The following is a 13879-nucleotide window of genomic DNA, read 5'->3' on the forward strand; positions in this document are numbered from 1 at the left end:
TCCAGAGTCTTCTGTGACTTCTCAGCCTTTGGGTCCACAGGGTAGTACAAATGACATCGGCTGAGCTCAGGCATGAACAACCAGGGAAAAGATAAGAAAAGACAGCACTTGATCTCAAGCTGTCAAATCTTTTCACATTATAACCTGGAAAAGGAGAGGCAGGCCCCAGCCATGGGCCCTGGACTGAAGCTGACTTATCTCTCACACTTCTGTTCCGCCAGTCAGCACTCTCCCGGGAAAATCTTCCCCGATCCTCCAGAACGGCCGCAGATGCTACTTCTATGGTGCCCTTGGTGTTTTTATTAGACAGATTTGAAGTTGCCTATTTTCTTTTCTTTCTTCCCTGTAGAGCAAGCATGTCAAACTCACGGCCCGCGGGCAGCATGCGGCCTGCAACGAGTATTTTTGCGGCCCAGCCATTATAACGGTATGTAAGAAATATTTTAATAAAAATTTCATAACTTAATTTTTACAATATCCTGTTCTACGTAATTATTAATAACAAACTACAACATTTGCTAATGACTAATTACTATAATCGTGTTGCATTCATTTCCCTTACGCGCCTTATGCACAGGCGCACCATTTCTCTACGCTAATACTAGCAGCGAATATTTTAGCAGCCGATGGCCACATCATTAGTCTTGGGCTGACTAGTTTGGTGTGCGCAACAGGGAATATTTTGCTTTTGGAAAACAAGAAAAATAGGTTTATTTGCCTTACGCTTATTAATTTGTGCAGTTATTCAGTGTCTGGTAAGTTAATGTTCAAGAAAAAATATTAATTTTTCTTAAAATGTTCTATTATTTTATGTTAACGATTACTCATTTATTTCAGCCCTTTGTATTCAGCATGTCTCTATTGAAATAAAGCTACGTTTCTATGAAAATTGAAGCTTTTGTGTGTTTTTTTGCGGCCCACAGAAACTTAAACCTTGTTTATTTGGCCCGTGTTAGCATTTGAGTTTGACATGCTTGATGTAGACTGTAAGCTTGTCAAGCAGAGAAAATACCTTGTTAACCACTGAACCGCCCATACCGAAGGGACTGGAATGGTAAAGATCGAGTGAAGGAGTGAATGAATGAGTACTATGTTCCTTCTTTCTATCATATACACGGAGCCACTTTAAAATGGAGTTGGAGCTGCCATCCCAGAGGACCCTTCTTGCACGTCTTATGCCTCAAATCTTTGGATGTTAAAGCAGCAAAGGAACCTTTGCACTGGGCCTAAGACAACATTGTGTCCCAAAGAACTGTTTGCAAGGGTAACAAGAAGCAGATATGACTACTGGGCTGATGACTACTGGACTGAAAATTAAAACATTGTTTTGAATTAGCGTCACTCTGTTAGCTTATCTGCACCAGTAGAAATGCCTTCCTTCAAGTGATAGAATTGTCCCCTTTTTCATAAATACCTCTTGCTTTTGTCTCCTAAGCTGAGGAGTTTGGATTTGGGTTTCCGCCCAAATCTGAGTTAGGGTTTCTTCCTGAATCAGTGCTTTTTGAGTAGCTATTTTCTTTTTTTTTATCTCAAATAAATACTTTTTTGCCTCTTACTTTGGCCTTTTATTTTTAGGTTACATTTCTTTAAAAGAGAATAATTTTACAGCAAGATATTTTAAAGAGAGAGAGAGAGAGAGAGATGCTTTGTAAGTGTATCGGCTGGAGGTTCAGTGGAAAGAGTATTAAGTTCGTTGTCAGAAAACTGAGATGCATTCCAGTTCTGGTTTTGTTACTGACTAGCCGTGTGACCTTGAATCAGTCACTTGCCTTCTCTGGACTTGATTCCTCATCTATAAGACAGGAGAGCTTCAGGACTCCTTCCAGCCCTAATATTCTGTGAACGGTTGAAAACAGGGCACATCTAGCTTTCAAATGTAGGCTCGCTTCCAGAAAAGCAATTCCACGGAACAGCTGCAATCTCCAACCTTTTGCAGGAGCCTCTGCCTCCTCCCGCTCCTCCATGTTGGAGCAAATATTAATAGCCAAGGGCCTCAGTGAGTGCGGTTTTTAATAGAATCCAATTTCAGTCCATTTAGAGTGGGACTTTTCATGCTGACTTGGTAATTTGAACTCTGTCAGGCCTGAGGGACTGAAGGCATTTTCCCTGCCTCGGCTGCCCGGGAATGGGAACCAGGGGCATCTTAATTGAGGTGGCTGTTAATGAGCTAGTTTGACCTCACATTCAGTATTGTCTTTCCAACCCTGAGGCATGGGATGAGGATCCCAGGGTGCGGGAAGGGGAGCAGGCAATGACTACTCCCTTTTCTGACAATCAATCGCCTTCACTTTGGAGGTGAAAAGCCACTGGCCTTTGGGTGGAGCCACAGGAAGAAAACTGTGTTGATCTTTGGATGCGACTAAAAGACAACTGGGTCTGAAAAGCATCAGAATCATTCCAGGTGGTTGCTATGCATTCTCTGCTATGCTGGGAGAGAGCATGCGGTGGGAGAAGGGGCTTCCTCTGCCCCCTGCATCGCCCAAGTCCTGGTCCTGTACCTTCTGGAGTTCGGTGTGGGAATGTGGAAGGCAAACATACAGGTATTAGCAGCCAAACTATAGATGAAGAAACTGAGGCTGAGGGTGGGGGGAAGGAAATGAATGTTCTATTTCATGCTTATTCTGTGCTAGGCACGGAGCTAGGAGACAGGTAGTTCTTAATCCTCCCAACACCCTTGTAAGGGCATATAATATTGTCCTCATGTTTAAGTGAGGCTAATGAGGGCCTGAAAAGTCATGCAACTGCCCTGAGGTCACACGGCCAGTAGATGTCAAAGCTGGTGTTTGAATAAAGCTCCATCGATCCACTGCAAAGGTCACATGATTTGAAATAGTGGAGCCAGGGGCTTTGATTTATCTGCTGGACTACTTCAGCAGCAGCTTTTTAACCTGGCTGGTCATCAGAAACACTTTAGGACTCTCTCTCTCTCTCTCTCTCTCTCTCTCTCTCTCTCTCTCTCTCACACACACACACACACACACACACACACACACACACACAATCGTATGCTGAGCATTATCCCCATGAGTCTGATTCAATGGATCTAAGGCAGAGCCTGAGATGATGCATTTTTAAAAAGCTACTTCAAGTGATTCTGATGTTTTGGAAAGCACAGCAGTGGAGCACCTGGCTTCTCTTATAACCCAAGTCTCCTAGGATTTCTTCACTTCTCAGAAGCACAGACCCAGCCCGGCCCTGCATTTACCTCAAGTAACATCTGCCACTGAATCCATTATTCATCCGTGCCAAGCTCCATGCTCAACATTTAGTGAGCACTTGCTATGTGAAGGCGTCGTGCTAGACGTTCTGGCTGCAAAAATGAACAAACCACAGAGCCTGCCTTGAATATCCAGGTAGCGGGGGAGACATAAACAGGAAATTCCAATTCGCTGTAGCAAATGCTGGCCAGAGGTAGGCCCACGTTGCTTTAGGAGCGCAGACTAAGGGGTCAGGGACTGCTTTCAATGAGTGATGCTTAGGGTCCGAACAGGGTTAGCAAGGCAAAGAGGGAGCTGGAGGGGTAAGGCATGGGCAGCTAGGCAGAGGGAACAGCATGGAGAGGCCCAGAGACCCCGAACATGGGTTCAGGGACTGCCAAGCAGCTGTGTGGCAATGGAATGCAGGGCACCTGAGAAGACCAGCAGGTGAGCCCAGAAGAGCCAGTGGGGGAAATCACATGACAGCCCTTGTGTGTTATGCTAAGGAGTTTGGCTTTTAAAGTGAATGAGGAGCCACTACAGATGTTCAAGCTACAGAGCGACACCATCCGTGTGCTTTAGAGGGGCCACCTGGCAGAAACGGGAGAGTGAGCCACAGGCAGAAGAAGCTGGCAACAGAGGAACAAATTGATTGCAGAATTAAGAATTTATGTATGTCAAAAAGCACCATCAGCAAAATTAGAAAGCAAAGCACTTGGAAAGCCCATTTGCAGTGTTTCTTGACAAAAATAATATTTGTAATAAAATTACATGTTGATATTAAAGGTAAACATACCAATATCAAATGAATAGAAATTTCACAAAGAAAGAAGTACAACTGATCAATAAGCATATGAAGATGTTCATCAATAATAACCAAAGAAATGCAAGTTTAAACAAATTGGTGAAGATGTGATAAGGCCTAATACCCACCACGAGTGAGGGTGCAGGGAACAGGGCATTCTCAAGCGGCAGATAAGAGAGCGCTTTGGTACAAACTCTGGAGGACAGTTGGCAACTTCTATCAAAATTCTTAAAGATAGCCAAGCAATTTTTTCCTTGTGCGCAGTTTAGCTACAAGAATGTCTGTTGCAACCTTATTTACAACGAAGACTGGGAACAAATGAAATAACCACTATTAGGAGATTGGTTATCAAATAAGGGCCCATCTGTAGAATGGGAATGATGTTGAAAAGTTCGAGAGACACGCAAAAAAGATGTCAAGATGTTATGCTCCTGACATAATAAGTGAAGTGGCACACGGTGCAAAAACGTGCGTCCATATGCTACCATGGACATATGTTTGAAAATGCTTAAATGTCTCCGGAAGGACATACAGGATATACGAGCGAGATTAGATGCTGGCAGAGAGGTGGGAAGGAGATTTACTTCTGACTATAGAGATTTTTGTAATTTTTGAATTTTGTGTCTGTGTAGGTATTTCATATTCTAAAATATGCACATTTTGAAAAGTAAGTTATTAAAGAGTAAATATATATATACAATGTGCTCTAGTTTTTGTTAAAAAAACAACAACACCCCACAACAAACTGTGTATGTGCATGTGTGCATTTATCTCAAAGAGAACCAAAAGATATATCCCAAAGGGAGATAATGCTTGTCTTGGGTACTAGGATTGTGGGTTGGAGTTTGTCTCCCCCCCCCCCCCCCCCCGCCTTAAAATTCACAATACACATGTGAGACATTTATAATCATTACAAGAAAGGTATAATTTTTCTTCCCAAAGAGTCTATCCCAAAAGTCCAAGCAGGAGATGACAAAGCAGGTCAGATCCAGGTTTCGTGCTCCAGGTAGAGTTCAGCAGTGACATCTGCAAACACAGCGTGCAGTTACATGGCAAGCCCTGTGTGCGCGAGGGGCGGGGAGAAGGAAGCGGGCGGGAAGGCGAACACCCCTGATTTTGCTTAGCAGCTCCCTGACGCCTCTGCTGGACAAGTGAACAGAAGATTCACCACTCAGCCCGGACATCAGCTAATACCCCGGGCAGCTTTTTCCTTTGGGATCATTTAACGTTGGGTCACAGTGAATGGAGTTCCAATAAGCATGTGTATCTAAGTCACCAGACAAGCAGACAGCCTGTACCCTTGTACTAGGATGTCCCATGAGGTTGTGCTCATTTAGTTCTGGTTTCCAACCTTTTTCTTTGGAAGGATGATAACAACCTTAGTCCCATCTGTCCGGTCTCACCGCAACTCACTTTTTGACCTCTCTTGTGACCCATGTTGGGAATAGTTACTGAGTCCTTCCTGAATGCAAGACCAAAGGAAGACCCTGCCAGTTTGAACTCGTTCTACAGGCCACCTCTGACCTCATCTTATCCTTCGGATTCTAACAAGCAGTTCGCCAACTCGTGAGCTTTTCTGGACTGGAGGCTTGGGGGCAGGGGGTTTTGCACGGTTGCCTGTGCTATGTACACTGCAGGGTGGCTTTGAATTGGGGTCACGTGAAACCATTTTGGAGGAAGAGGGCAGGGAGAGGGCTGTGGTTAGGGGTGGGGTAGAATGGGGCAGCTGTTACAGCCTTTTCCTTTCCCCTTCTCCAGAGGCTGAGCTACAGGCAAGCAACTGTGGGCCCTTGGATATTCCTGGAACTTTCTTCCGGTCCCGGTGAGAAGCCTTTGAGAAGCCACGTGAGTACCCCTGGGCTGCTGGCTCCTGGGCCCCTCAGCAGCCATGAGACCCTGCAGTGGCGGAGCCCCGGATTAAACAAATAACCCATCATCAACTTGGTACTCCCTTTCATCCTCGGCCTGTAATTGTGACTCTTCCCCAAAGCTGGGATGAGGTGAGGAAAGCTAGGCGGGTTGTCTGGACACATGCTGGCCCATCAGCAAGTAGGATGAACAATACGCAGAAATACCTGTGGGGCTCAGCGCTCTTTTCCTGGCCTATTACCACCCTGGCGACTGGCGAGTTTAGTGTTAGGGACCTTTTTTTTTCTTTTCCTTTGGGCATTTTAAACACAAGAGGCAGCTCAGGTACTACAGTCAAAACTTTTTAATGTAACACACACGGTCCTGCTCTTGAGTGGTTGTAACTGCTCAATATACTTGGTAGAGCAGAAACTAATTATAGAGTAGTTTTAGCTAGAGCTCTGGGGTCAGACACACCTGGCTCGAATCCTAGCTATTCCACTTAAGGCCATGCCACCTTGCAACAGTTCATTTTTCTTTTATAAGTTTTTTTTCCATTGATTTCAGACAGGAAGGGAGAAGGAGAGAGATAGAAACATCAATGAGAAAGAATCATTGATTGGCTGCCCTCCTGAATGCCCCACACTGGGGATCGAGCCCGCAACCCAGGCATGTGCCCTAACTAGGAATCGAACCGTAACCTCTTGGTTCATAGGCTGATGCTCAACCACTTGCTGGGCTGGGATAGTTAGTTTTTCTGGTTTTCAGTTTTCTTATCCTTCAAATAGAAATGCCATCTCATAGGGTAATTGCATGAAAGAAATGAGCTTATACATGTAAAGAGCTGAGGATAGTGCATTTAATAAATGCTAACTATGAACATTATTGCATCTGTATATATTTTAATTTGTACAATACTGTTTCTTTCACTAATCACACGGAAGATACATGAAAGTGCTTTGAAAAATTTAAAGCATCGTATAAATGAAAGGTGTCATTGGTAATAATCTCACACGAGCATTTCTGGACTCTTCCATAGGACCATGTCCTATGTCCCACAGCATATTGCACAATGGCAGGCAAACAAGAAGCCCTCAGGAAATGTTTCTTATTTGACTGAAGCAACATGGCATGAAGAGCATAGATATCAGGAGACTAGGCTGGGATAAAATTAGTTTAAGGCAGGAGAGCCAGTCTGCAGTCATAATTTATTCACTCAACAAATATTTGTTGAACACATTCTCTGTGCTAGATATTGAGTCCAGCTAATGTCATCAAAGAGGCTGTACAAGTCCCACAAAGTCCCACAAAGCCAACCCCGTGGGCAGAATCCCCACGCCAGCCTACTCTCACACACAGAGGAGGCAGCCAGCGCTGTAGACCAGGGAACAAATGGCCATTGGGGAAGCCCCATCCTGCCTGGCTGGAAGTAGCTCTGAGTGAGTTCGCTGGGGGAGGGAGTAACAGTGGGGGAGTGGGCTGCTTCCAACAGAAATGACAGGAGTTTCTGCCTGTTAATTTATTTTTATTTACACTTAATGAGTCGCCCAGTCTATACAATGCTCTCTCCCCTGGACGTCACCTCTCCTTCCCCACATCCCCTTAGTGGTCAACCCTTGGCCCACTTGACCCTACCCTTCTGCTGTCACAGCTGTCTGCTGGGGGATGGGAGGATGGTATGTGTGGTCACCAGAGGGCACTGAGAGTGGGTGTCAATGGCATGTGAATTCTGGCACAGTCTCAGATCCCCAAGGGCAAGAGAAGAAAGCACAAGCCAAGACAAGGAAGAGAGGCAGGGGCGGAGGCTACTGGGGGTAGAGGTGGGGAAATCCAGTGTACAAGTTCACGGTCTCTCTCCTGCCTCAACCAGTGCTCCTGGTGTTTGTCTCAACCCTGGATCTGTCACAATTGCCTTGAGATGCTCTGGTCTGTCAGAAAGGTGTGCAGGGTCCAGCCATGGGTTTCATGCCTGCTGCCTTTGGGACGGTAAACCGCCAGGATCTGCCTCTGTCAGAAACCCAGGCATTCCTGGTCTGTGAGAGTCCTCCCTGGCTGTCCCCACAGATGTCAGGTCCCTCTCAGTGAATGACCTGCTAGAGAAGAAGATATCTCCATTGTCAGGGCAACCCACCAGATTCCAAATTTGCATCTCCTTCTTTTCACACTGGGAGTAGACAATAGTTGAGGGGCAACAGGAAGAAGAGATGGGAAGGGCGCGGGGGTGGGGGGAGGGGCTGGTGGAAGGAGTTGGGAGAAAGGACCAGAAACCAGGGAGGGGCTCTCTGCCAGGGGATGCCTACAAGTCCAGGGTCGGGCGCAAGTGCAAGTCTAGAGAGGTGTTGTAGTTAAATGGCTTCCTTCTCTCTCTGGGAGCATCTGCTGAGCTTCATCTCCGTCAGCTGGATATACCGAATCACGTTGGTGTCTGTGAGGAGAGAAACACACCTTAGAGGACATGTGGTGAGGGGAAGTATTGGGCCTACAGCTATAGATCCTGGACAGGCCATCCTCAGTCAACGAAGGTCCATGATGTCAGCTGTCATCAAGGTCCTGAGAGGGCAGCCAGGACGTTGGCATTCTCCTCCATGGCCTCCCCCTAGCAAATGTGGACAGGTCACCCTGACCCAGGGACAGACGGGAAGGCGAGGAGAGGGGGAGGGATGTCCCCCTTTATTTCTACGAAACAGCATATCCCCGTGCTCCTGAGTCAGCACAGTGAGCGGAGGCTCTGTTTAGAGTTTAAGTCCAGGCACGTTACCAACTTCTCGGAGCCTCCTGTCTTGTCTGCAAGAAATAACTTCCGTTTATGAATGCCTAGTTTGTGCCATGTTATCTCATTTAACCCTCCTTGAAACCCTGCAAGGTATGTAGCATCACCCTCCCTGTGACAAAAGGGAAAACTGGGCCTCAGAGAGGTTAAGTGTGATGCCCAAGCAGACAAACAGTATGTGGTGCATCCGACTCCAAAGCCTGCCTCTCCTGGGGGTCATACCTTCCTCATGACATTTCTATGAGGGCCAAAATAGGTTAGCCTAACAGTGCTAATCTAATGACGAAGAAATATTACTTGAATGTAATTTTTTAAATTGAAGAGTTTAAAATGACTTTGCTTCATTGTCTTATTTTTGTCCTTATAAGTAGAGTCAGGCCACCACACCTCAAACTGGGAAATTATCCCCCAATCCCAGCTTTTAAATTGGTGAGTGGGGTATGATGCGGAAGAGCTGTTTAGCTCTGCACATACCAGCATATAAGAGTTACAGGGCTGCTTGAGATGTTCGCTTCCAGAAGTAGAAAAGAATGCTGTAGCATTCTAAAATATGCCACACATGGCACACATGGCAGCCAGAACAGTGCTGGCATACAGTAGGTGTTCAAGAAAATTCTGTTGATTGAGTCCAGTTCTTTGTCCTCAAGTGGGTTACAGTACAGTTGGGGGAACATGACTGATTTCAGAAAACTAATCAAAACATAAAGATATTGGTGCTCTTACAAAAATAAAGAAAACTGTATACATTTGGAGATTTGCAAATTGATCCTAAAGTTCTTAAAGACTTCTTGGAAAGAGAAATGCATTTTAAAAAGTCAGCCCCATGAACAATGGCAACATCAAGTCAAAGTCATTATTGAAATGTTATCTCTTCAGAGAGGTTCTTTCTTGCCACCAGGTCTACAATAGCACCCCATTTACTCTTGATCCTTTTTTTCTGCTTTATTTTCTTCATAGCACTTAACACTACTAAATATTGCATTATCTATTTGTCCAGGTGCTTACTGTCCATCTCCCTCCATTGTATCATAAACTCTTTGAATGTAACAGCTTTCTTTCGTTCCCTGACATCTACTCAGCACTGAGAACAGTTCCTGGGCCATTGTAACTGCTTAATCAGTATCTGTGGGATGAAAGAATGGCTGAGCTTGTGGATGTGAATTTGCAAGAATGGTACAGATAACGCATCCTCTCAGGAATGGGATCTGACTGGAGAAGGCAGAGCATGCTTCCTGGAAGATACTGGGCTCAGCACCCAAATCATTCCTTTGTGTTCTGTCTTGCCAACCAGAGTGTGAGCTCCTCAAATATATGAGCCACCTTTTCTCATCCACATCCCTGGTGCCCAGTAGAAATCTGGGCACATCATAAGAATTCAATATGTATTTACTGAATAAGTGAAGAAAGCTGGATTCTGGATTAGAAAAGACAAAGAATTCTATATTCAATTTGAAGAGAGGAGGTGCCCAAGTTCCCTGGGCAAATGCAAGGACTGTATGTTCTCCTCATTGTAGGTTCTAGCGGCCACTTGACCCCTAATTTGCCATTTCTGCACCTGCCTGGCCCTATATCATGAGAACTGCCCATCCCAATGAGAGGGCTCCAGGAGCTGCCAGAGGTGGCTGACGATGAGAAAACACATCAATTTCTGCCTTACCTGTTGGCTGTCGGGTCCTTGCTTCTTTCAGGTAGTAGAGTGCTTTGTCATAGTCCCCAAGGTGGTAGAAGGCCACACCAGACCGGTAAAGGGCCTTGAAGTTCTCCCCTTCCTTCTTCAAGACTTTGAGGCAATACTCCTTGACTCGTTCATAGTTTACCAGCTCAGCCTGGAGCAGGCAGGCTGGAGAAGAGAGAAAGCAGGGGAAATGCCATCAACACAGTAGCAGTAGGCTCTGAATGTCTCTCTTTAGTTCTTTCTCCCCATCCAGAGAAGGTTCAAGAATGTTGGGGCTTCACATGGGGTTCATGCCATGAAATGTGTCATCAAATAATCCTGGGGTCTAGGACCCAGTTTCATCACCAATGAGATGTGTGACACTGAGCAAATTCCTTAGTCTTGTACCATAGGTTGAATTGTGTCTCTCCCCCTCCCCCACCCCATCCCTACAAAAGATGTGTTGGATTGTGAATCCCCAGTATCTCAGAATGTGACCTAATTTGGAAATAGGGTCTTCACCAAAGTAATCAAGTTAAAAGAGGTCATGAGAGTGGGTTCTAAGCCACTATTACTGATGTCCTTATAAAAAGGGTGCTATAGGTTGAATGTGTGTGTTTCTCCACCCTCCCTCCCCTAATCCATATGTTGAAAACTAATTCCCAGTTTGGAGGGACCTCTGGAAGGAGACGACGTCGTGAGGACAGGGTTTTCATGATTGGGATTAGTACTCTTATACAAGCGACCCCAGAGAGCTCCTCTACCCCTTCTGCCTTGTGAGGACACAGTGAGAAAACAGTCAGCTAAGATCCAGGAAGCAGGTCCTCACCAGACACCGAATCTGCCAGTGCCTTGATCTCAGACTTCTCAGCCTCCAGAACTGTGAGAGATAAGGGGTTGTTGTTTGAGCCACCCAACCCATGGTATTTTTGTTTAGCAGCCCAAACAGACTCAAACAAAGGGGAAGTTTGGACACTGAGATAGACACACAAGGAAAGAAGAAGTGAAGAGACATTGGAGAAGATGATCATCTATAAACCAGCAAACCCCAGAAGCGAGGAGAGGCGCAGGGAACAGATTCTCCCTCACAGCTCATGGAAGGAACCAGCCCTACCAACACCTTAATCATGGACTCCTAGCTTTTGGAACTGTGAGACAATATGTTTCTATTGTTTAAGTCACCAGTCTGTGAGACTTTTGTTGTGGCAACCCCAGGAATAAGCTACAAGAGGCAATCACAATACTAACCATGGCTAATACTTGTCCAGTGCTTATCTTGTGCCAGATGCTTGTCTCATTGCTTTCCTTGTATTGCCGGATATGATCCTTGGAATACCATGATGTCAGTTCTATTATTATTCCCATTTTTCAGATGAGAAAGCTGAAGCCCAGAGAGGTTAAGTAATTTCCCAAGGTCACACATCATGAAAGAGGCGAGGCTGAGCTTTATTTTTTATTTTTTAAAAAATATATTTTATTGATTTTTTACAGAGAAGAAGGGAGAGGGACAGAGAGTTAGAAACATCAATGAGAGAGATCGATCAGCTGCCTCCTGCACACCCCCCACTGGGGATGTGCCCACAATCAAGGTACATGCCCTTGACCGGAATCGAACCTGGGACCCTTTAGTCCGCAGGCCAACACTCTATCCGCTGAGCCAAACCGGTTCGGCAAGGCTGAGCTTTAAATTCATGCTGTCTGGCTCTAGAGCCCAAGTTCTTTATTGAGTTGAGAGGATTATATAAAATAATGGCCATAATGTATTTAACACAGGGCGTGGTACATGGTAAGTACCCAAAGCGGTATTTAATATTATTATAATGTTTTTCAGCCCTGCACCCCTGCAGTGACAACTACCTCTGACTTGATTCAAGTTCTCTTTCATACACGTTTCACTCTTCAGTTCCCAGGAGCAGAGGCCTTCTAATAGGGAGTGCCCAGCCGCCATACAGGGCACACCTGTGGACATGAGAGGCCTGGACGTCCCAGGCAAGAGGAAGCAAGGCTGGCAGGTGCCTGTGGTGGGGCCCCTCACTATTCCACAGTCAGCCATTTCTGAGCAAACCATCTCCCCCTGAAGCTTCCCCTCACCAGCAGTCAGGGTCCGACCAGGGTGAGAACTTGTATGAACCCGAGAGCGAGTGCCTCTTGCAGTTTGGCTCCCTGGTCGCCTCACTGGCCTTGCCATAATCCCAGCCCTGCTGAGCTACCGCCATCTCCATTCAATCACTCAAATATTCAGTAAAGAAGTGTGAAAGGGATTGCAAAAAAAAAAAAGGCACCTTCTCCGAAGCAAATAAAAACAAACTTAGGAGCCTGGCCAGCATGGCTCAGCGGTTGAGGATTGACCTGTGAACCAGGAGGTCACGGTTTGATTCCTGGTCAGAGCACATGCCCAGGTTCAATCCTCAGTAGGGCATGCAAGAGGCAGCAGATTGATATTTCTCTCTCATTGATGTTTCTCTCTCTCTCTCTCGCTCTCTCTCTCTCTCTCTCTCTCTCTCTCTCTCTCTCTCTTTCTAAAGATCAATTTAAAAGAACAGACTTAGGAGGCAAAGCTGCTCCTTCCTGCCGAGACCTGGCTGGTGGGGCGAGGGGCGTCCTGGCGGGTTTCTGTGCTCAGGTCTCTCCCACATGGGAAGAACTGTCCTCAGATAGAGGCCAGTCACTGATTTTAATCTTCAGGGGTCTAACTTCAGCTGTTTTGATCCCTTAAATAACTTCCTAGGGTTCAGAATGGCTGATTAAGAGACCAGACCTTTCCCTGGGCATTGTGGACAAAACACATCCTCTTGCAGAGTGAGGGGGAGGGGAACCACAGCTTCTCAAGTTGAAGGTGTGAGAACCAGGAAGTGAAAGAAAATCAGCCCAGATCTGGAAACTGACCTGTCAGGTTCCACTGGCCACAAGGCAGAAAGCCAAACAAGTCAGCTAAAGCCACCTGCCGCTAGCCCCCTGGGCCTGGGGTGGGCCTGGGCGTGGGCGGCTGTTGTCACAGATGATCTGTATCTGCTGACACACCAGGGGCTATCCCGCTGGGCGGATGCCACCGACTCGCCTTCCCTCTCCTCCCCCAGCTGTGGGGTCGGCCCTGGTGCTCACAGAGTTCTGCAGACATGGAGGGGTTTCTGCCACGAGGTGCCTGCGTGTAAACCTCTGGCTACTACCTGTGGGGGACTCGGGCTTCAACATCTGTCCCCAGAACTGATGGATTTCCTGTCTCAGCTTCCCCGTGCCTATCCAATGTGATCTCAGCTCCTTCCTGTCCAGTTTTCCACCAAACACTGTTTGCTGACCTGAGCAGTCTAGGAAAGGGAACTTCGTTTTCTTTAAAACACAGTTTTTGAACATCTAAAATGGTGAGGGGCAGAGGTGGGAGGTGGGGCGGGGTGGGGGTGGGGGAAAGAGGCCTGGAAATGGAAAAGATCCCTCGTCCCCAGGGCTAAAGGAACAATAGCAATCAATTTCTGGAATAACAGTTTCTGGGACTCATTTGGTGAAAATGTCATGGTTTCCCCTACAGATCCGGTGGGAACTGTGATACCTGGCTCTGGCCTAGGGTTCAGACCTGTTGGGCGGTGAGGCCAGGCAGGTCCCAGGGTGTG

The 13879-nt window shown here is 46.4% G+C and overlaps 1 protein-coding gene across 3 annotated transcripts in view; it reads right to left on the minus strand.

Annotated features, from left to right (window-relative positions):
• Window positions 1-699: 699 nt before the first annotated feature.
• The window catches only part of TTC9 (tetratricopeptide repeat domain 9), a 35073-nt gene continuing 21893 nt past the window's right edge, over window positions 700-13879 (minus strand). For 2 of the 3 annotated variants that reach the window (XM_059691841.1, XM_059691844.1), the window contains 2 exons: window positions 10278-10460; window positions 4723-8275 (listed from right to left, as the gene is read on the minus strand). In XM_059691841.1, coding sequence (XP_059547824.1) covers window positions 8196-8275; window positions 10278-10460 — 263 coding nt within the window. In that variant the 3' untranslated portion in view covers window positions 4723-8195. Of the gene's footprint in view, window positions 1846-4722; window positions 8276-10277; window positions 10461-13879 lie in introns of those variants that run through there. The other variant, XM_059691847.1, reaches the window with a different exon arrangement.

The sequence above is a fragment of the Myotis daubentonii genome, chromosome 1 (genome assembly GCF_963259705.1).
Source record: "Myotis daubentonii chromosome 1, mMyoDau2.1, whole genome shotgun sequence".
In the NCBI taxonomy this organism is placed as follows: Eukaryota; Metazoa; Chordata; class Mammalia; order Chiroptera; family Vespertilionidae; genus Myotis; species Myotis daubentonii.